At 37.3% G+C, this 23,067-nt stretch overlaps 3 protein-coding genes across 9 annotated transcripts; 1 reads left to right on the forward strand and 2 right to left on the reverse strand.

Annotated features, from left to right (window-relative positions):
* Nucleotides 1-147: 147 nt before the first annotated feature.
* LOC121988804 (protein PTST, chloroplastic-like) lies at nt 148-6,812 on the forward strand. Of its 3 annotated transcripts, XM_042542471.1 has the most exons (10): nt 192-286; nt 689-751; nt 852-898; nt 1,634-1,949; nt 2,524-2,613; nt 4,471-4,539; nt 4,972-5,077; nt 5,848-5,936; nt 6,289-6,401; nt 6,486-6,812. In XM_042542471.1, the coding sequence occupies exons 3-10, from the start codon at nt 870-872 to the stop codon at nt 6,589-6,591; spliced, it is 918 nt and encodes a 305-aa protein (XP_042398405.1). In that variant the 5' UTR covers nt 192-286; nt 689-751; nt 852-869; the 3' UTR covers nt 6,592-6,812. The 3 variants fall into 3 exon arrangements, with proteins under 3 accessions (XP_042398404.1, XP_042398406.1, XP_042398405.1); XM_042542470.1 differs by lacking the exon at nt 689-751 and having other exon boundaries at nt 148-286; XM_042542472.1 differs by lacking the exon at nt 689-751 and having other exon boundaries at nt 182-286; nt 1,563-1,949.
* A 728-nt stretch (nt 6,813-7,540) lies between these two features.
* Nucleotides 7,541-9,381, reverse strand: LOC121988805 (aldehyde oxidase GLOX-like). Its single transcript, XM_042542473.1, has one exon. It carries the CDS (start codon nt 9,254-9,256, stop codon nt 7,610-7,612), a length of 1,647 nt encoding a protein of 548 aa, XP_042398407.1. The 5' UTR covers nt 9,257-9,381; the 3' UTR covers nt 7,541-7,609.
* Nucleotides 9,382-12,067: 2,686 nt separating this feature from the next.
* Nucleotides 12,068-23,044, reverse strand: LOC121988806. 5 transcript variants are annotated; one of them, XM_042542476.1, is made up of 10 exons: nt 22,634-23,044; nt 21,885-21,928; nt 20,033-20,115; nt 17,864-18,035; nt 17,445-17,738; nt 17,272-17,358; nt 16,178-16,310; nt 15,876-16,105; nt 12,883-12,974; nt 12,068-12,800 (listed from the first exon to the last, which is right to left on the reverse strand). In XM_042542476.1, the coding sequence occupies exons 1-10, from the start codon at nt 22,869-22,871 to the stop codon at nt 12,392-12,394; spliced, it is 1,782 nt and encodes a 593-aa protein (XP_042398410.1). In that variant the 5' UTR covers nt 22,872-23,044; the 3' UTR covers nt 12,068-12,391. The 5 variants fall into 5 exon arrangements, with proteins under 5 accessions (XP_042398410.1, XP_042398409.1, XP_042398408.1 ...); XM_042542475.1 differs by having other exon boundaries at nt 17,867-18,035; nt 20,033-20,202; XM_042542474.1 differs by having other exon boundaries at nt 20,033-20,202.
* Between the last annotated feature and the right edge of the window lie 23 nt (nt 23,045-23,067).

The following is a 23,067-nucleotide window of genomic DNA, read 5'->3' on the forward strand; positions in this document are numbered from 1 at the left end:
CAGCGTGATTTCCGCGAAGATAAAATAATTAACAAAAGATCAAATAAGATAAAAATGGGCTTAATTTAATTTTTAGATCAAATACATATAATAGTTCGCCCGTCATATGGACGGCCAAGATGAAAAGTGGAGTTGATGTGGACGGTCGAAGTCCTCGTACGTTTATTCGAAGATAAAAAAAAAAACTTAGGAGCACACCTCCTTTCGCTTTTCGCCCAGATCGGTCGGGAAACGCTCCTCCGGCGATCGCCCGACGCCGTCCGTTTCATTTCCACCTTGTTCATTCGTAAGTGAGAAAGGGTTTTTTTTTTCTTTTCTTGTTAGCGTTTTTCTCCGCTTCGCTATCCACTTTCCAATTACCATGCTCCGGTTAATCGTTAACCTCTTTTCCGAAAAAAATGTTCAGAGGGGGAGAGGGGGCTGGGTAGGAAGAGAAAAGAGTAGTAATATATGATTCTGGTAGAAAGAAAGGGAAGGGGAGTGGTGGGACTTGGGAGGAGGAGATATGGTGAACGGGGAATGGTTGCAGGAGTAGCGGAGGGTAGGAGGAGCTGAATGGATCAAAAAGATGAAGAGGAAAGACAGGACGCCAGTTTTTTATTTAAAACCCCAAAATTAAAATTTAGATTTAATCTTTTTTCTGATTAACGATGGATTGAAGGAATAGGTAAAATGAGAAACATTGCAGATGAAATATCTTTGCAAATGCTCCAGTATTCAAGGATGCAGATAGTATCTGGACTTATTTTTGGTGATTTTTGGTCATTTTTCTCCTAATTATGCCAATAAAATTAAAGTAGCTTGCTTTTGAAATATGGTAAAATTTGTTCTTTTTCTTGTTGATTGTGCAGGATTGCAGGTTCTTGGCCATGGAATGCTTAAAGACGAACTTAATGAGGTAAATTATAATCGTTTTCCCCTCTTGAGCCAGATATCATGAAAGTTGATTTGCTAACTACTTACCTCAACAGCTTGACCTTTCAGAAAAGCGATCTATTTATATGTTTAGATCCTTAATACTCTATTTTCATGTGTAGGTGACTATACTTCGCTTGGTCGGTCCAATTCCAATACATGAATAGATGAAATAATGTTTTTTTTACACAAGCATGATTTGAACCCTGATACTCCTGCATTGATACCCATGTAAAATTGATTGACTAATCACTTAAGATTTTCTCAGATGGATGCTGTGACATACTGTGAATGTGTAAAGAACTATAAAAAAAAAAGTTTGAACATGTGATCTTGTTATGAAAGTACATGTTTAGATGTTTTCACAACAAATGGTGCCAGATATATAGACATAATGTGTTCAAAGTCTGTTTCTTGCTATTTTGCCTATGTGCACACATGGATTTTTGAAGTTTGTGGGATCAAGTGGCCTCGACTGTCATTGTGTTTTGTCATATTGTCTATCTAAACTAACTTTCCACTTGTATATTAGGAAATATTTTGCTAATAAGCCTATTTATTTAAAACCTTCAACATTTTTCTTACTGTCTCAATTGTACAAGTAGATTCTAGCGGTTCTGGTTGACTTTATTTTATTGTTAATAAAGACTACCCAGGAGCACCAGGGCACTAATCTTGAAACATGATTTTGGCTGGCATGTATTTTTTTGCACTAAAGGAAGTTGGACCTGGCACAAGATTACACATACCCTTGTATTGAGCCATCAGGTAGATTATGGATGAGGCGCAGGAGGCCGACATATTCACACAATTCTTATACAAGTTCGCAAGATTTCCCTAGATATTTTAGCATGATATACCCATCTCAGTCATTCCTCTATAGACACAAATCTTCAAGAACCTTTGCTATACCCATAAATGTGGGTGTTGAACCATCCTCATTATCAGAAGAAAAAAACACAAATGGTGCTAATGAGATCGTGCTGGAGGATACATCAGAAGTGGGCTCACCCAGAAAGTTGACATCTGATGAGGTGATAATTAAAACAATTTCACTTTTTTCAAATCATCGTATTATTTTGGCTAACTCTGGCTTCAATCCGCTTCTGCATTTTTTTTTCATCACCATTCTAGGCTTAGTATTCAAAAGTTGTTTTTAGTTGCATGAATATATGCACATTTTTGTTTGTAAATGGAGCTTTATTGTTCTTAATTCCTCTTAGATATATTGTTAATATTATAATTTTGCTCTAAAGTGCAAGGAGATATATTGCGTGTTCTCAAGTAAGCCTAGTATGTGTTGTAAGATAGACAAGGTTTTAGTTTCCGATGTGCTACTGCTAAATTTCCCTACATCGACTAATTTCTTCTCCTTTCGTAGTTACTAATTTTTCTTGGTGAAATTAATGTGGCACCATCATGCTTGGTATTGTTGATCATGGCCTTCTTTGAACAATAAATTTGTGCATTCCATACAAATTGTACTTCTTAGTGGAGTTTTTGTATCATCTTTAATGAACTCATCCAATTGTTATTTCTCTGACATCTTGCTTCACTGAACACTACATGGTTAATTCATTATGTTTTATTGTATTTTTTGATTGACAGTTGAAAGCACTACTACTTGACTCTGAAAGAAAAAAACTTATGCAGAAACTCAGTGAAGCTAATCAGAATAACAGATTCTTCAAAAGACAGGTCTAGATGAATTACTCACCGTATTTTTTTTTCTTCTTCATTTGTGCAACCAACTACTTATTGGAACTTAGGAGTTTGTGTATATTTATATTTTTGTCAGTTGCCTTCGTCTTAACTTACACAATTATGCAATCTAGTAATGCCCAATATTGAGTTATTGACTGGGTCATTATCTGAATTATGGATGTCTAGATTTCACATGTGAAATGAGTCTAGGACTCTATTGCTATCAACTGCTAAGGAGTGATGCTGACAATTTAATTAAATTATGAATGTAGTCCATGAAATTAATCTAAGGTATATTGCTGTCAAACTAAGTCGTTCCACATTTCATGATTCATGGCTTCAAAAGAAACCTTTTTTGGATTTATTGCGGTCTCTTAGTCTGGTTCAGTTAACTTACAAATTAGACTCTAGTCATTATCTGAATTATGGATGTCTACATATCACACATGAAATCAATCTAGGATTCTATTGCTATCAACTGCTAAGGAGTGATGTTGACAATTTAATTAAATTATGGTTGTAGCCTATGAAATCAATCTAAGACATATTGCTGTCAAACTAAGTAGTTCCACATTTCATGATTCACGGCTTCAAAAGAAACATTTTTTTCCTTTATCGTGGTCTCTAAATCTAGTTCAGTTAACTTACAAGTTAGAATCTCTTGGATCTGTTAAATACTTTCCTTTTATCAACTTTTTAATGTTTATTTGTAGAACATCAGGATCCGTTGTTTCTTTTGCTATTGAGGATGTTATTGCCTTTTGCAATTATTCTATGTTATCAATCTTCAATACAGTATCAAAAAAAAGCTATACAGTGTGCAAGATATCATAAACCCTGTTACTTTATGTTACTTCCCGCACAGTGGTTCATTTATCAACTTGGGAATTATAGTTTTCAGTTGTTTAACGGGTATTATCTCCTTACACTAGGAGTCTAGGATAGTTGACAGTTGACATATGATTCAGAAATTTATCTGCTAGAAAAAGGTGGAATGTTAATTTCTTTAAATTAGTTCTGCACTGCACAATTATTCCCTATTTAGCAAAAGGTAAATAGGAATTTGATAATTGTCTTATTTCATGCTTTTAGAAAACATAATTGAAAGGTGGCTCACCTCAGATTAGTCATGAGAGGTTTATGTGGACCCTGTTTACCCCTACCTAGGTAGGGTAGGGTGTCCCTTTCAAGTGTTGCTTGGGTTTGGATCAGTTCCACCTAAAATGTATGTAAATGCAAAGAAAAAGTCTGGTTAGCATAACTGTAAGTTTGTAATTTGTAGATTCATGAAAAGATTTCTTTTAACATAAAGGATCTTCATAGATCTCTTTCTTGGAATATTGAGGACATGTTTCTAGATAATGCCAATCATTTTATATCATGGTCGTTAGAACCATATGGTGTTATCTTAAGATATAAGGCAATTGAATCTCATTATGATTCACAATACAATGTGATTCATGATTCAAAGATTTACCAAACAATTAATTATATGAACCAAAGGTTGACAACTTTTTTGTTATTAACTTTTCCAGGTCAGGATGATATTCATAATGAAATATTTGTAGTTGACTTGTATTTATGAGTTTTTAACTGTGTGATTGTAGTTCTCAGTTTGAATAGTTTTGTTTTCTAAGCAGTCAACTATTCCACCGAGCACTGTTCTAGGATATCATTCATGTCTCTCTCTTTAGTTAGTTTGAATTCATAGTTCAATAATAGTGATCTGTGATTTCAATTAACAGATACTCCATTCACTGGAAGTATCTTATCTATGTTCTCTTGATTTCGGTTAGACGTTAGATACTTCAGAATCTTTTGATGGTAACTCATAACCTTTCCGTGTCGCAGTTGCTTGTAGAAGAGGATGCATTAACCAAGTACAAAAATGAACTTGCTGTCTTGGAACTTGAGCTTCAGGCTAGTATACATCTGGTTTATATATCATATCAAATAATTAAACAGCTAATGTAACTGGATAAAGAGCTGCAAATGTGGTGTTAACTTGCTAAAGGAAAAGATAGAAAACTGCAGTCATAGACAATGCTATATTATCTGTGATCTCAGGGTGAAGATAAATGTATTTATTTTAGTTGTCTCTACGCTAAAATAGTTAAAAATTAACAAAGTTTGTTAGCTTTGAAAGCTTCTAAATTCTGATTCCCACACTCGAAAAAATTGAACCTAAGAAATTCAAATTAATTTGTATGATAATCACCTTCACAATTTTAGGCCACAATTCTGCATCTTCTGACTCTGAACCTTTCCGTACTGCATGCATCTGAAAGATTTTGTACTTTTAACTTGTGTTAGAATGCTTTGTGAACTTGATTTACATTCTGTCCTAGTCAGGCTTTGGTTGGCCTAGCAGAAGAGGTAGCTAACAGTGGAATCCCACTTGACTCGAGGAAGATAAATGGAAAATATATCCAATCCCACCTCCTTGCCAGATTAGAAGGTTGTTTCATGTTGTATGCATAGGCACATCTATTCTAATTCTACTTAGCAGTTGATTATTTTTTAGTTGCCCAGGCATGTTTAGAAGTTCCACAAATGTGTGCAATTATGGTGTGATTTACCTGCTTCATGACTTGAGGTCCTATGGCTTATATGTATGCCTGTGATAAGGACAGTGGTCTTTTGGATTTTAAGTCCACGAGACAAACGCATTTTTAGTTATTTGCACATTTGAATTAGCCATTTCTACCACATACCAGCTTCTGCCTCGCCATTCTTGGCCATAGTCACATGCTTTGTGATATCAGTCTATAATAGAAATGATTGGAAAATACAATTGTTTCTAATTTAGGAAAATTAGCTTCATAAAGATAAATTTCTGTAGATTCACTTTTCTTTGATGTGTTAAATTTAAGGAAATTTTAAAAGCACATTCGTCTGCATTTGTCAAGACAACCTCTGTCTGACTTTTTGGAATATTCAAGGTGGCAAAAAGGCGAATACGCTCGCCCCAGCGCTTGTTGGAATATTCAAGCTATTTGGTATTGTGGCTTCAGACTTTAGCAGCCCAGACTATTAACTATTGTCATTTCATGTTATCATGAAGCTTTTCAGCCCAGCTCAAAAGATCTATCAATATGATGAAATTTATGCTATCACTTTGATGTATCGTGTTGACATAGAACTGGCTACCATTTATTAATTCAATTTCTTTTCTTTATGGAATCTCAATATGATATTTCAGTCATCTCTTATGTTTTTCCCGAATAGCGGTGCATGAAAAAGTTAAGGAGCAGATAAAGGATGTTGACTTACTGAGATTTGAGGAGGTTGAATTATTCTGGGTCGGCATGGCTGAGGTGAACCTCTAACCACCAACAGTTCAACATGTCTTGGTTTACGTAGACAGCTTTACTTATTGATTAGTTCTCATAGTGAACACTGTGATATAATACAGTGAAGAACTTTTAACACATGTAGATCATCAAAAGTTTGCCTCCTCAAACTTCTGAACTATCAAAGTTTTGTAACTTCTCTCAATAATGAGTTTATTCCTAAACACTTTGTTGGCATCTAAAGAAGCTTATATTAAGGCACATTGAAGATGCAAAACTACATGCTTCTGGTTCTAGCTGGTTCACTATAGACATCTTTAGCTATCAATTAGTAAGGTCGAAATTTTATGTCAATATTACTAACATTCCTTGCCAGAGCGTCCAAGTTAAGGGCTCATTCGATGGTTGGACCAAAGGGGAGGAGATGTCACCAGAATATAGTGGCAACTGTGCCAGATTTTCTGCTACTCTGAAACTAAGACCCGGGAGGTATATGATTCGATCTTTCCCTTGCAGAATATAATTTTTCTTAAGCATGATGGTAACCTTTACTCTCCTTGTTTTGGATTTAAGGTACGAGATCAAGTTCTTGGTTGATGGAGAGTGGCAACTCTCAACTGAACTCCCCACTGTGGGTGAGGGACTAATGCAAAATAACTTGCTGGTGGTAACCAGTTAGTTTACCTTTGGCTTTCCATGAACGACTGCTCTAGTAAATGCAATTGCAATGTCAGATTTGCGTACCAGCTCTTATGATACATGGTTGAACTGGTTTATAGTTCTAATGCCTCATTGCTCTTGCACAGTTTAATGTTTCCTTGTAGCTTTGTTTATTGCTCTTGCTCATACTTTTCATTGTAGCTTTGATTTTTGTAGTAAATGCTGCTATAGTTAATCCAACTGTTTGTGTTGAATTAAAATTTAAAATAAAAATTTATTTTATACCTACCATCCTAATCCCTAGATGTGGTCCATGAACTAGCAAAATATAATCATTATCACTCGATGCTTATCTGTTGAAGAAGAAGACAAGTGTAGGAACAAATGTCCTATGGATGTACTCGGCATCTCAAGAAAAAAACAAGGCCTGTGAAGCGAACTCGAAACAATGTCTTTAATTTTGCCTTGTTTCCTATTGAATTTGCATGCTAACATGCAACCCCATCAATCATACGCCCAATATTTTTAAATGGGGTTTTTTTTTTGTAGTTTATCAATATTTAATATTTTCTTTTTAGTCTTTTTTTTTCTCCAAAAAAAAAATTCTCACTTTAATCTACCAACAACCTTATTTATATGTTTTCCTTTTTTTTTTTTTTTTTTTTTGTTATTCCACGTATTCTTATTTTTCATTCACAAGTGGTTTCTCCATTAAATATTACTAAATTTTAGAGAAGAGACTATGTTTAGGCATATTAATTAATAGGCCCAAGTTTGTGAAAGTCAAGATTCTTTTCCCTTGAATTAATATATGGGAAATTGGAAAAAATGATTATATGATTTTATAAAAAAAAAAAGAAAAATTCATATTTTATAAGATCTAAATAACACTATTATTAGTCTATAATTCAAAGCAGCATGTTAATGAACAAAATCCAAAAAGACATAAATTTAAATTGTCCTCCAATTTAACTGTATTTATTGTTTTAATTTCTTGTTAATTGGTCCAAGAAAGAAAACTAAAATTAGGTCTCAATTCACCCAATGTGGGTCCAGATTCCTACGCTAGGGACCCCACCATTCACAATGAATACCATATAATATCCCGGGGGTGCCAAAATTCCCGACGCCGGAGCCACCGCTTCAAAACGCCGGCGGCCGTCGCCGGATTCCTGCTCCGTCGCCTCCAGGAAGAGAAGCCTCTGGTTCATTGAGAACGAGTGTGTCGCAAACGCTGGCGCCACCATTGTCACTCTCACGCCCCCTTCGACCGCTGTCCCCACCTCGTACTCCATCGTGAATCGCTCGCCGTAGCTCAGCTGCATCGGAGGTGCCGGAACTGTGATCCGCGGCCGCAATGCGGCGTTTTTGAAGCTCAAGTAGGACGGGGAGAAGGCATCCAGGCTGAGATCGGTGGGGAACTGGACGCCGGAGAAGTTGTAGCCCTCGTGTGGGTTGCTCCCACCGATGAGCACGCGGCCGTCGCGGAGGAGCACGGCGGTGGAGTGGTAGAGCCGCGGCCTGGACGCCTCGCTCTGCTCCTCGAATCTCGCCCCGGCTGAAGCCGCTGGACGGTACACTACCGGAGCCATCACCGGGTTCTGACCGAGCTCCCACCCCGCCGTGCCGGATGCCGCCCCATTGACTAAGAGCACCTCGCCGGAGGGAAGCAACACCATGTCGCCCATGACCCTGGGCCCCGGCATCGTCTCCATGTCCCACTGCGCTGCCGGGTCCGTGATCTTGATTCGCCCGCACGTGTCGAGCGCCCGACGATAGGTCCGGTTAGTCTTAGCATCCAAGTACGCGCCCGGCGGAGCGCCGCCGCACACGAGCACCTCCGCCTCCATTGGCGCCGGTGCGAGCGGAAGAAGCACCGACGAACCGGTGCTTGGGTAGTTCCTCGGCTCACCGCCGGGCATTGGCGGATACGTTCGGACCACCCTATTCTTGACGTAGTCGAGCAGGACAGCGCGGTTGTTGGCGAATACAAAAAGGTTACCGTCGATGTTGAGGTGGACAAAGGGGTAGAGATTGTCCTCGACGGCGTCCTTGGTCTCGGCTAGGAAGCGGAAGGAAATGGCGGCGGAGTCAGAGCTGCTCTTCTTGGGGAAAAACTCGTAGTTAAACTGTCTGCGACCGCCGACAATGACGGTTCGGCCGTCGGGGAGAGCTTGGTTCGAAGCATACCATCGCCTGACGGAGAGGGCGTCGGGGGACTCCTCCCAGTCACACGTACCGTCGTCGCAGGGGCGGAAGGTGCGGGCGACGCGCTCGCCATCATTGTAGCCGCCGGTCTGGAGGAGGGCGCCGTCGGGAGCAAGGGAGCCGGAGGAGCACCAGGTATCGGTGAGCACGGTGAGTGGGCGGAAGGTGTTGGCGGCGACGTCGTACTCGACCGAATGGGCGGTGCAGTCGTGCTTGAGGGCCTTCTCTTTGGGGTCGTCGCGGCAGCGGCCGCCGGGAAGGGAGAGATTGGAGCGGCCGAAGTCGGTGCGGTCGAAGACGATGACGCGGTCGTTGCGGAGAAGCTGCATGTGCATGGCCGACACGCCGATGCTCGTTTGCAGCACCTTCCACTGCCAGCTTCCTTCTTCGCCGTCGCCGCCACCGGCAGCCGTCGAAACGAAAACGACAAGGGACAAGAAGAAGGTAGCAACAAGGACTCGTTTTGGCCTCATCATGCTCTGTTTCACCTCTGCTTTCCCCTGTTTCGCTGGCTTTTATAATGCAAGAGATCAAATCGATATGCAAATATGGAATGCACCTGACGATAACAGAGGAATTCAATGGACAGAGTTCGTCTTCCGTTTGGATTTGATTAAGCAATCATTAATTAGAAATTTTAGAGCGATTTATCACAATGGGAAAGAGATTTGCGTGACGACTAGAGATTCCCTTCCATAAATGACAAGACGCATCCCGAAAATCATTATCCAGATTTTCTCAAATGTATTTGAGATTCGATAAATCCAGATTTTCTCAAATATATTTAAGATCCAATAAAACGCTGTGAAGAATTCATAAGCAAACAAATATCCATCTTGGGCTCGCGGAGAGGCAGGGAATCAGTGCACGAACAGTGTTCGTTGGATTTATTCGCGAGATGGAATACCGTGGGCGGTGATGAACACACAAGGCTTACTCTGTTTTCTCCTTTCTACAGAGCCTTTTTTGCAAGATGAAAAGATAGGGCCAAGTCCCCTTTTTTGTTCTTTCATATTTTTTGAAAAGGGAAAGTACCAACTGTGAAGATCGGTTGGATGGAAAGGTTGTTTTGATTGATTTGAATTTTTTCATGATTTCTTGTTCTTTGCTTGAATATCTAACAAATTAGAAAGAGAGTAATGAGTTTGAGGGCTATAACAAATTGTTCAAGTTTGGCCATTAAAGCCATTAAAGTTTTAATTAGCTTAATCTAATAAATAACACATAAATTTGTCATTTGTTTATATATACTATAAAAGTATAAAATTTTGTAAGATATGCATCGTATTTCATATAACTTAAAATATAAAAGTAATTTCATATAAGTACATTTAATAAAAATTCTTTATTAGTTTGGTCCATGCCTTGCCAATTGACCTTTAATATTTATAGTTATAATATTAGGATTCAAACAGATTTAGATATTTTCATAACATTGCCACTTTAGACTCCTCCTACCAATAACTAAAGATATTTTATAAACATCTTTCCTATATATTTTTAATATGAAATTTTATTTATAACTTTCTACATCCGATTCTCAATCCATCAAGGTTTCCTATTCTTCGACCCACCCGACCTACTAGGATTTCCTTACTTAGTCACAACTAGAACTTCCTGCCTGGTGATTCGGATACGGGAGCCTCCACTTCCTTTATTCGAGGCCAATATTACAACTCGAGTTTTGATACAAATTGTTAGAATTAAAAGGGATTTAGATATCTTCATAATAGCATGATATCGTTCACTTTAGATCTAAATCCTTATGACTTTACTCTTGAACTTTACCCAAAAGACCTTGTACTATTGGAAATGTCTTTCTCTTATAAATCTATTATTTTTTATATATATTTTCAACATATTTTCAACTTAAAATTTTATTTATAATCTTGTAACCCAACATTATATGCTTTGTATGTTATCATTATTTTTCCTACATTACTACAATTATTTTTCTTACATTGCTTAACAAAAGTCTTAAATGTGGCATTGCCATATGCTCTTTCCTCGTAGCTACTTCTCAATATCGACAAGCACTATTTTTGTTCGTCGAGGAAATGCTAGTTTTGTCGCTAAGCAATCACTTCATTGGTGAACATATGCATGACTATGCTATCAAGAGGAACATGAAGAAGCAAAGTCGTGTAGATGTTGAGGAAATGGTAATATGTGGGACATAAAAGATCAAACGCAAAGCATGGGCATTAAATGAAGAAACGAATTGTACATTACGAAGAAGGCAACCTTGAGGTGGAGGTCGGCTTGGATCAAGAATGAGTGGACTGTGACGAAGAGGAGAGGATGAAATGAAGTAAAAGAGAGTAGAAGAGGAGGTGGGTGTTTGCTAGATTTATTTTGGGCACATGCTGTGTCTCTTGATGGGAGGATAGATTGAGAAGAATCTGTACGAGTTGGTGGACGAAGAATTGCCAAGAGAATTTGTTATCTTAATCGAGTGAGTGAACGGATGATGCTCTACTGGAAGTGAGTCAGTAACTTTGGTTACCTTTGGTTGCTCGCTCTGATAGATAAAACTTTGTTACTTTTTCACTTTGACAGATTCAGAACTACTGAGATTAAAGAATCAAATTTTAAGTCAGTTCATCTGGATCGAGCCGACTAGTCTGAGCTTTGAGTACCACTGGCTTGATGCTTAGTTGAGGGGGAATGTGAGGGTGAATGGTAGAGGCATGGAATGTCAGGTAGATATAAAGAGAGATGTAAAAAGAGACACGATGCTAGCTTTATGATCTGGGCAGGGAAACACAGCAGTCAATTATGGAGCATCCTTATCTGATCCATTTGATGTAACTGCAGTCAGATGTCTGTTGCAGCTGCAAATAGTTTGAAGCTCAATGAATATGGTAGGGGATCAGAGCTCAAACTCAGACCTAGATCTCCATCCGACCCACTTGCCATTTTAAACGGCTTTCATTTTGTAAGGACTCAAAACTTAGTATGTTTCAATTTTGGACTCCAAGTTTCCCTGGCCCTAATCCAAGACTCGTGTTAGGCCTAGAAGATATGTCATTGTGGACTGAGCCAAAGCCATACACAACCTGACTGAAATTGAACCAGCTTGAAACTGTCATGCTCAGGCCAGACATCAGAAGGAAAACAGGCTTCAATTGTCAATGGAGTTCTACTAGTTTTCCAAAGCTTGGATGAAGATAAATAAATATTCCTTCAAGTCATATTACAAGACAATATTAAGCATAAAATCCATCTTTTTGGCAGTAAAAAAGGACGAGGAAATTTGGATTAACCACACAAACTATGGTAAACGCTTGTCCTTCCCAGCTTTCTACCAGTAATATATTCCCTACTCAATCTTATACAGTAGTTATAGATACAAAAGTAGCTCTTAAACTGTTTTCCTTGGTTAAACATCATATAACTCTTTCTTTATCAACTAAGCCAACTCAAAAAATGATTAGCTGTTTGCTTAATCTGTAGGACAACCAAACACACTAAGTGAACTGGATTCGTTGATCAGAATTACTTCACTGTTGTATATTGCATACCATAGAGTACAAGTTAAGCACTCCACAAGTCTGTATCTTGCTGAAAATAACCATCGGCTTCCATCTTGATTGGTATTTCAATAACCACTAATAGAGTGCACTTTCTGTGTTCCTAAACCAGAATGATAAGCTGCGCTGATCTCCAGATCCGAACTTGAACTGCGGCTCTGGTGTGTCCGTCACAGTAGGGTTGGAAGTAGTTGCTAATGAGAAATTGAGGCCACTGTTAGGGCAAGGTGAGCTAAAGATAAATGATGGCATGTTATTAGCAGCAGAGGTAGGCATTGTGGACATGGCAGGTGAAGTGGAGGCAGGCATTGCTGGTGGTTCAAGGGAAGCAATTAAAGAGGTGGAGCTGGAAACAGGAAACTTGAAGGATACGTCTGTTGATGATGAAGTCAAGACAGGCATAGATGGTGTTTTGGATGAAGCATTTAGAGGTGTGGAACCAGAAACAACAACCTTAATGGCTGCATCATAACTTTTCTTATTGGCCCTGAAATTAGATTGGATATTAGATGTATATGAGCAACACAACAAGACAAGCATCCAAGAAAGGTGGACTTGTTTTTACTAACCCTGGCAATTTATGGTCTTTGGTCATTGGAGTTGGAGTTGCAGACAGCAAAACCGTGTTATCATCTTTGCTCATAGTTGGCATGGCTACAGCCTGCATGATGAATAGATTTAAGAATTGTTAGTTTGCAAACTATGTTATAGAACCAGCCCACAACATTTCTAACGTAGTTGTCAATTAGCTATTTCCAACTCACACAAGAACAATAGAATTAAGCAACAAAATTGAAACAATTCCATTCCCTCTTTCTTTCCTTCATTTTCTTTTCTAAAAGGACCATATGTTAGATTGACTGTCAAACAAGATGGCCAGATGATTACTAGATTCATCGAAGCACATTATTTACCATTCCTTTGGGTGATAATTATCATGTACACAAACCAACAAATTGCCACCATGCCAGGTCAATGCAACACTAATCTACCAACTCCATAGCCAAGGTATCAAGTTTGCACCAAATTACCAAGTACAAAACTCAGGATATCAAGTTCAATATGAATCAACCATGTCCAGGTGAGCCATGTAACCAGTGGTCCAAGATTCAGAACAACTCCACAAAGTCCAACATCAGGGCACAAGCTTGTAGAAAACTGCAGTACATTAAAAACACAAATTAAACAGTATTCATCCACCTATGTATCCATACACCGACGATAATTCATCACTCTGTTTTTCCATCCCTTTGGGTAAACAGGCCCTAAGGCTGTGTTTACTTGATTAAAAGTTAAGAAAGGGAAGAGAAAGCTTACAAAATTGCATATGAAACACCACTATTATGAACTTTTTTTTTTGGTCACTTTTCCACCCCTCGTATTTCCATCTAAGTAAACAACCCTCAATCCCAAGCCAAAATTGCCAACATTGTGGATGAAGGCACCATTCTTTCAAGTCCTTCAAAAGCAATATCTCCTCAAATTTCTGAGACAAGGGTAGTATTCTCTCAGAAGATTTGACCTGATTAGATTGGAAAAATGAGATATGGGACATTTCAGAAAACATGGATACTGCAAACAAGGAGTCATTTTCCAGTTTGGTGTCATATTCCTCTTTTTTTTTCAAGCTCTCTTCTGCTTGTCATATTTTCCAAACTAGAAATTTTCAATTTGGTCACATCCTAAATCCTGTCAAATTTCTTTTGAGTCAAGGCCATAGCCCAGACGATTCCAATTCTGTCTCACTTAGTTAGAATCTTCAGGATTAGGGACATAGTTCACAATAAAAACACTCTGGATCATATTCTTCATTTTGTCAATTTAATTCAGATGGAGCTACATTCCTCTTCCATATGCTTCTTTTAGTCTATCCGCAGGCCCCCGGGGCTATGGTGCAGCGGTAGGGCATCTAGGTTGTCACCCAGGCATCCGCGGTTCAAGCCCTAGCTATGACGAATTTATAAGAATTTTTCCACCAAATGGGGCACGCAACTAAAGGATGCTGGGCTCCTGGGCTGCCCGCTGCGAGCGCTTCCCGATTTACCCTGGTGGCTGGTGGGAAACTTTCGTGGGGTCGGGCCGTCACCCCAGGCTCGACGTTACCAACCTGGTTAATCATGTTTTTTTAGTCTATCAGCAGACTTACCATTCCACCAAATTGTCATTTTTCAGCACTCCCAATTATATAAATCTTCTCTAATTCTGTGGTTGTTTTCACATTCTATCAAATTATTTCATGTAAGACCATACTCTGCTATATCCAATCTAACTAATGTCATCATATTAAATACTCCACTTAAGCCAATTCTCCATTCTATCAAATTTATTCGTCTAAATAAACCATGTAATAAGCAAGGTTTAAAATTTCGACCCGTGCCGAGGTTTCGGTCCTGGACCGGAACGATACGATTTCGGTACCGTATCGTGCCGTGCCGATATAGTTTCGGTATTTTTTAAATATAAAATATATTAATTAAAAACTAAAATATTTAACATAAATATTTAAAAAATAAATAAGATAAAAAATAATCTTTTAAAAAAGGAAAAGATATGAAAATAGATAAATAAATAAACAAAAAATTTATTATAATTTTTAAATTAAAATAATTGAAATAAAAATTAATTAGATAATTTTATTAAGATTTAATAAAGTCTCTTTAGATTATCTCCATCATAGCTAGGAGTTGATTAAAATAATTAACCTAAGTTTAATTAAAATTTTTTTTGAAATCTGACACCACTTGCGAGCCCGCACGATTTCGGCGCTGGCGCGGGGTTGCGCGACCAGCCATGGCCGCAGGGATTGCGTGACTCCTTCGGCACGACCACGTTGACCATGCGACCCCTCTACAGTGACCGTAGGATCGCATGATCCCTCCGTGGCGGCAACGGAAAGGTTATGCGACCCCTCCGCTACTGTTGCATGGTCGAGCGACCCCTCCGCTGTGACCACGGGGTTGCGCGATACGTCGAGCGGAACGAGACGTTTCGCCCGTTTCGACTGTTTCGGCACGGCACTTTAAATCATGGTAATAAGTGAAAAGGAAAAAAAAAAATAGCACTTTGTCATGCTTATTTCATACTGTAGCACCTCTGTTGCTTGTACTCAGGTTATTTCAAACCATTCAAGAAAAAAAAATCTTAGAGCAATATGAAGCAAGAATATAAGTGGTGAAATTTCATTGCATTATATGCTTTAATGTAAAAAATATTTCGAGTTTACAATCCTAAATTGGCAAATATGATGCAGCAGAAAGCTAAATAAGGTTAGAAGGCAGTTTTTTTCCACTCGTTTATAAGTTTCAGAACAATCATGTGAAAAAATATGCTCCTGAGAACTAAATTTCAAAGTATAAGAAAGTTTATCCATTAGATCACCAACTTCTAAACGTCATATTCATCTCATTGGAAGCTAACAATTTCCTAAATGTTCATGTTAGATGATAAGAGAGTTCAATCAAATAAACAAATAAATCTCCAAGTCTAGAATAAATATTTACTACTGGCTTGGGCAGAGAAACAAATTAATCAGACTTATGATAGATTGGAAAACAAAATATACCTTTTCTTCAAAAAAAATTTCTTCCTCAGCAACACCCTTACTGAACAATGAGGCTTTTGCCTCTTCATCATCAGCAGGTTTCTTTGCATGGCAATCAGTAGCAAAGTTTGAGAAAGATTTAGTTTCAAGTACTTCTGGATTTGCATGTATCAGCTTCTCCTTAGGAGAAGGAATGGTTTTATTGAGGTGCTCCAGTATTTTCATAGCTGCTTGACTGGATTTTGGTGGAACTGAATTAAAATGAACATTTTCAGAACCTTCAACAATGTGGTAATTCAAGTTTTATGCCATGGAATTTTTACCATAATTTGCTTTCCAAGTGGAAGATAAGTTCTTCATGGCATTTGGAATTGATGATGGCGTAGAGGAAAAAATAGCAAGATTTGAATCAAGTAATTCTTTGGAAGGAGTTGATGCATCATACTTTGGGGGAACCTGGTGTATGAATAGGATGGAGGATATAAATCGTCCATACATATTGAATAAAAAAGAGGGAAAACAAAGAAACTCAGAAAGTGCATAATAAACCAACAATACAACAAGATTTATCTCAGTGGATATAGAATCAAATGTTAATCCTTCATGCCACTAGCAGGTCTAATTAACAAAAACGATTTTCTAATATATGTACACTTAGTAACCTCATGCTAGAATTTGAATAAATATCCAAACAATGGAGGAATAAAATCCATGTGATTGACCCCTTATAGCTGGAACAAACATGGCTTCATGATGACAACCCAATCATCCAAAATCACTTTCCATATGTTAAAGAGTTTCTAGTTTACTTTACTCCATCAAACCTTCGAATTAATCAATTCTACTTGTTCAAATCCATTGGTTGTCTTTAGCCATGCTCACACAGCCTTAACATATTTTCTGTTATTTTTTCATCAAAATAAGCTACAACTAATTGCTCATGAAGTAACACCTTTTCCTGCCAAGTAATTGCAGATCTCAATAAAACTTTTCTATTTATTATTTTTAAATTAATCAATACAAGGGCCCAAAAAGCATGGCTAACATAAATTTTATCATAGCCAATGAGGTGCATGACAATTAAAAAAAAACTCTGGATGTGACTTGAAATTTAAACTGCTCAGACTTTATCACACATCTTCGTCAATATCTCCTAGCAGCTATTTTTGAATTACAAATTCAAGATATCCAATACTACTTATGATTTCGAGAAAATCAAAATTATTTATTATCTTTTCACATCTCATGTATTCAATCTAAATTGTACTTGGCTCAAAACTAGAAATTCTAAAATTATCATGGCAATATAAGTGTTGAATTTATTAAGAAAAGGGAAATTGCTTATTCGCTAGCTACATCTATCAAATAGCAAGCAAATCTTATAAATTTCTCTTTTGGAATCAGAATAGAATTTTACTGTGATGCCACGAAGAGCAGTAGAAGATTCCTTCCACCCAAATGATGAAACAGTTTGAGTCCTTCGACGTTCTCCACCGTCTTGAAACTGCTAACGCTCAAAAGAATTGGAGACTTAGTCTTAAAAACTAAATTTAGCAAACCAACAGTGCAAATATGAAGTAAACTACAAACCTTAGCTTTTGAGAAAATCGAACCAGAGTAAGGAGCCCGTCGGGAACTAAATGGCTCAACCTTGGATCTAGAAGTTTTAAGAGGAAGATGGGTTTCATTATTCTCCACAATTGCTCCAGGCCAGCATACAGGCGATCTAATTACCGATGAGCAAGCGATTTCTGATGCCAATGCATTATTGTCTGCAGTCATATTCTTTAATCCTGACTTACGAGGTTCATGGAAAGACTCAGTAACCAGTCCTTCCATGTAGGCTTTTGCAATTTCAACAGCTGAAGAACTAACATCATTTACCTACACAAATTGAACAAATAGGCAATTTCTTTAAAATGGCACATCAACAACTAAACCAACATTAATAGCCAATCGGTTAGCAAGGACATGTCTAGGCCAAAAAGTATTCTAGAGTTTAATATTACAACTTTCATCTTTAAAGATTCCTCAGGTTTTGGTGTTAACAAATGCCCAGGCAGCACAGTAGATTGTGATTTAATTGAAACTTTTTGGTTCAATATGCCTTCAGTTTCTCCATGGCAATCAAAGTCTCTCGTCCTTGACTGCAATAACTCCTTCAAATAATTGGACTGTTCTCTGGACAGGAAGAAAAGCATTAACATACTATTCAATATTCAACCTGACTATAAAATTATAGTAAGAAAAGGATTAACATATTATTCAACCTCATTATAGGATTATAGTAAGAGATGAATCAGCAATTTTCACTAGGAGCAACTGAAAGATTTCAGGGTAGAATAAGTGCAGTGCATAAGACAAACAAAAAGTAGGTAAAGCAGTTTCTCCAGTGGCAAACAATTCCAAAAATAATATGTCTACATAAATGCTAGTCCAAATGCCGCTTAGATTCTCTCAAATTTGATATGTAAAATTAGAAATAAGCTAAATGCCACAAACTTTACAAGTCAAGTTGTTAAACTTTGACAAGTCAAGTTGTTAAACTTTGACAAGTCAAGTTGTTAAACTTTGACAAGTCAAATGGATAAAGTTCATTCATTCAGCTAGTGCAACATGAGAGATTTGAAATGACTTCAACAAAACTCCCTAAGACAATGAAATCATGCTATAAATTGGTCATGAACTTAAAAAAAAAAAAATGGTTTGCCATATGATGAAGAAACAAATTAGTTGTGACTTGAAATTTTTTTTTCCCATCAACTAATAACTGTAACACTTAAATTACTTTCAACAGGTTCAGATTTCAAACTCCGAAATGATTTTGTGAAAGGTTTAGTCCTTCTCAATTTAAGCATACAAGATGATTCGTAGCAAACTGTAGCAAAGCCTGATAGGGTACAAAATGCAATTAAAACATGCCACTTTAAAAGTGACCGGTCCAATAAAATAAAGTGGATAGGGTCTAATTTAAATTTCATTAATTTTATAGTTTAATATACAATTTCGTTAGTTTTAATTTTTATTAAAACTTAATCTATTTTGCTTGTAGAGACAATGCTATGTTAAAGCCAACAAAAGAAACTGCAGGTCATTGTTCAAATTATTCAATCAATACTACCAAGTTTTCTACTTCAGAATTTAAATTCACCTTTTCTTTACTAGCAGTTTTGAAATAAAAGAAAAGGGTTATTTTTAGAACCTTGCTGCATTCACCTTCATTCAATCGGCCAGTCCTAAGTGAGATACACCCTCATAGAGCTCTTAAAAAGCTCAAGTGGAAAAGGTCAAAGTAATTGGCCTGTCAGTATGAAATGGAAGCCACTTAGGAACTACAATTCCATTTAAAGACATTTTCTCATTCCCCACCTCCTTATTTTTAATTGACTTGCAGTTTCTCATGTGATCCCATAGGTTATCAATTGTGGCAAAAAGATCTTTCTTGGTGTCGCATTAAATGTACAGAGCCAACCGGCTGAACACAATGGTTTAGCTACATTTTTTAGTGGTTGTATTCCTTCGTAGTTGCACAACCCTCTCTCAGAAGCCACAAGGACATAGCAATACACTTGCAGGTAAAATAATGTAAGAGAAGACAAGACTTGGTTGAAATCTATTTTGTGCAAACTTCCCACATGAGATTGAGATCAAGAAGCACAGCAACTTTCACTAGATAACTCGCTTGCATTGATCGAATAAGAAAGTGAGCTTAATTTTGTTGGCTCGTTTAATTTAGCTCTTAACCAAGTCTTTACATTAAAAAATTAGATTAGTCAGAAAAAATCTTTCTTTCTTTAGTCCAAAAAAGAAGAAGAAAAAAAATCAATTTATTGTGCTTTGATTGATCGTGTAACTTTCTTTATAGTCGTTGTCATTCAAACACTCCTACATTGGAATTATGAGAGGAAAGACCATGACCATTATGAAAGAGATGCTAGGTATGAGGATCTCAAAATCAAAATGGAGGATGGAGTTAGATAAGCTATTTAGTCAACTGATAAAAGAGAAGTGTCTTGCAGAAATAGATAGGAATGATTAATTACCTTGTGTTCAATATTTAGTTCATGAAACATAGATATGGTATGAAAGTTGGTTCGGGAGATTCACTTCCAAAACAAACAAAAGATGCGGTCGAAAAGAAACAAAAAACAGACTTGATCTAAACAGTATATACTTGCCTAGAAAATGTCCTTTGCTTGAGCCACAGTTCAACTTCAGCGATCCCACTGTTGTCACACATATTAGTTGCTTCACCAAAGACCTGATCATTAGAAGGATCAGCATAAACCTGATATTTTTCAGCCCCCAATAAAGGATTAATTGCCTGCATATCTGACAGGGGAATTTTCTGCCAGAAGTTGTGTGGATGGACAAAGTGAAATGGTATGGCACAACTTACAAAACCAAGCCATGCTTTTGTTGGAAGATGTTTTGAAATTAAATTCATCAAGGGATTCAAACCATGAGAGTTTGCTACATATGATTACAATATACAGAGGACTCTAATAAAATAATAGAAAAATTGTAGTTTGCACATCTGAATACACCATTCTTGAAGTCAATTGTACTCTATTATACAAGATCTACAAAAGCCGTCAATCCAACAAAGTTGGATCAATTACATGGATCCTTTTTCCGCCAATAAGATCTGTGCACTGCAGTATCTAAACAATAGTGACGATGTAGTTTGAACACAGTGGTACAATAAGCTGAACAGACCATTCTTGCAGTTCACTGAACTCAATTATACATGACCTACAACAGCCGCAAGTCGAACTATGTTGGAAGTTGGTCCACCTATGTTGGATCAGTTGCATGGATCCATTTCTGCCAACACGTGCAGGGTTGTATCTTCAGGAATACTAACAAATGTTAACACAAACAATGATGACCCTTAGCTATGATGAAAAAGGTGGAAAATTATGTTAATATCGTATTGGCTGGTACATTTCTAGCACAAGCCTCTGACATGTCACTGTGCATGTCAGATTTTGCTCTAGAAGATCACCACTCATGGAGCCCTTAATCCATGTGAGTGATCTCTGTCATGTATTGCAGTCACTGCTCACTAGCCATCACAATTGGGGAAAACTTCGAAATAGAAGGTAATTACTATGTCATAGAGAATATGAACTGAAGGCAGAGACCTAGGTTGGTTGTAGCTCACAAAAATAGCATGTTGGAAACAATTATAGCATGCCAGCTTCCAAGCTGCAGCATCCAGCATCATGCCTCAGCCTGAATTTGATACTCACCCCAATGCCATATCTGAGCATGTGCAGAAGTAAAACACTTATCTTCTAAACCTTTTGCAACACTATAATTTTGGAATGAAAATCTGTTAAATACCGAATTTTATCTTATACAAATCTTTGTGTGCCTTAAATTATTTTGTTTTTCAAATTTTAGATACTAATTAAGATGAATGGAACCAATATTTCAGGTTGGAGGTCGATTGAAGTAGGGTTAGGTTTGGGTAGAACCCATTGAGTGGACATGATAATTAATCAGCTATTGGTTTCAAACTGAACTTGATTTGGACGCATTTTGGGCACTTTAAGGCTGAACCAAGTTAATAGTTGGGATAGTTGGGTTGTGTACCTAAGCCAATTAATAGTAACTAAGGATTCACACTTCCATAAACCTAAAATCAACCATTAGAAATCTAACAAAATTTTAAGAGAAGAATACAATTTATTGTGGAAGGAACTTTATGGATACATACAATGTTTGCAATTTCTTATTTGGAAACATTAAATTTACAAGAAAATATGTAAATAGTCTACATAGTTTTGTACATATTTTCCAAAAATCACAATTTATTATGATTTTAACTTGACAAAAACTTATATGAAAGTCCTGCCAATTCTGCATCAATATCTTGCATGAATGATATCAGTTTTCCAAAAGCTTGACATGATTAGCAAACAACAAACACAAGTATAGATAAAGTAGTAAACAACTTATTTGGAATGTAAAAAGTTCAAACAATATCAAAGGAGAATTAAGGTGGTAGTCCTCCCTCCTTACATTACGAGAAGAGGAGGGCCTATCATAATCTTCTTGCATTGATTCTGCAAAAAAAATCAAATTAAAGGAACTAGTCAATTGAAAAGATTAACAACTAATATTTAAGATAGGATCTTTGTTTGTAACACATTCAGAAATTAAATTGTACATGAAAAGAATGGCAAGATTCAAGCATGTGACAGAGACAAAAGAAATGTTTTTTTTTCCTTTCAATTTTACAGTTTATATTAAGATAAATGATCGATGATAAAAGTACACAAACTTTTATATTATTTATATTATTTTAATTACACAATATCTACCTCTTGATATAGATGTTTACAAACAATTTGATAGAAACAGGAAAAGTGAAAGACAATGGAGACTAAACCTATTCTATTTTAGGGAAAAAATAGGATACTTATTCTATTCTAATGAATGAAGACAAATTAGGAATCCTAATCTTTTCTCTAAATGAACTAGTTGATCCAGTGTTATTCGCTTGATCTTTCCTGATCCATTCAACTATGATTTGTTATTCTTCGACAACCAATAACATAATACAAAAAAATTATAAAACAATGTAATTTAACCACACAACAATCTTATGAGAACCACAGGGGAAAATATCTTTCTTTTTTTTTTTTTTTTTTTTTTTTTTTTTTTACTTAAAGGACTTGATTCCACCACTCCTTCAAGAAGACAAGACCAAATCTCCATGAATCATGAAGTCTACCAAGGCAACAGTAATAGAGGAAGAGAGAGCATACGAGGAAGAGCTTTGGAAGTCGAAGACCAAGGATCTTGAATAAGCGCGGAAGCAGAGAATTTTGGAGAGAATACGGTGGGACTGGGAGGAGCAGATATCCAACCGAACCCCCTACTTCGCCCAGTAAGCTCGGGGCGATCATACGGCGTGAGCGCAATCCTTGGCCGTAGTTCCTTCCGTGTTAGCTTCCCTCCGGCGCCTGCATAATGATCATCCTCATCTACTGCCTTCCGCTTCATTGCGTCAGTGATCGAACCCTACGACGCCCTCCTTCTCCCTCCCTTCACTTCCTTCGACTGAGTGGGATGGGATGGAATGGAATGCGTGAAGAAGAAACCGTCGCCGGCCTCCCTCTGACCACCGCTCGACGCTCTGCCCTCCGACATACCAGTGGCAGACAGCAATACAAAAAGTGCATAAGGCGCTCTTTCGGAC

This window comes from Zingiber officinale, chromosome 6B (genome assembly GCF_018446385.1).
Source record: "Zingiber officinale cultivar Zhangliang chromosome 6B, Zo_v1.1, whole genome shotgun sequence".
In the NCBI taxonomy this organism is placed as follows: domain Eukaryota; kingdom Viridiplantae; phylum Streptophyta; class Magnoliopsida; order Zingiberales; family Zingiberaceae; genus Zingiber; species Zingiber officinale.

Bases quoted from the DNA above. Each gene is read 5' to 3' on its own strand.
- LOC121988804 (XM_042542470.1), top strand. From the start codon at position 870: ATGGAATGCTTAAAGACGAACTTAATGAG. The intron at 1,950-2,523 runs GTGATAATTAAA...TTTGATTGACAG, and splicing joins GAAAGTTGACATCTGATGAG to TTGAAAGCACTACTACTTGA. The intron at 4,540-4,971 runs GCTAGTATACAT...TGTCCTAGTCAG, and splicing joins TCTTGGAACTTGAGCTTCAG to GCTTTGGTTGGCCTAGCAGA.
- LOC121988805 (XM_042542473.1), bottom strand. From the start codon at position 9,256: ATGATGAGGCCAAAACGAGTCCTTGTTGCTACCTTCTTCTTGTCCCTT.
- LOC121988806 (XM_042542474.1), bottom strand. From the start codon at position 22,871: ATGAAGCGGAAGGCAGTAGATGAGGATGATCATTATGCAGGCGCCGGA. The intron at 17,739-17,863 runs GTAATATTAAAC...CAATTTGTGTAG, and splicing joins AATCTTTAAAGATGAAAGTT to GTAAATGATGTTAGTTCTTC. The intron at 17,359-17,444 runs GTTTGTAGTTTA...GAGCGTTAGCAG, and splicing joins CGATTTTCTCAAAAGCTAAG to TTTCAAGACGGTGGAGAACG.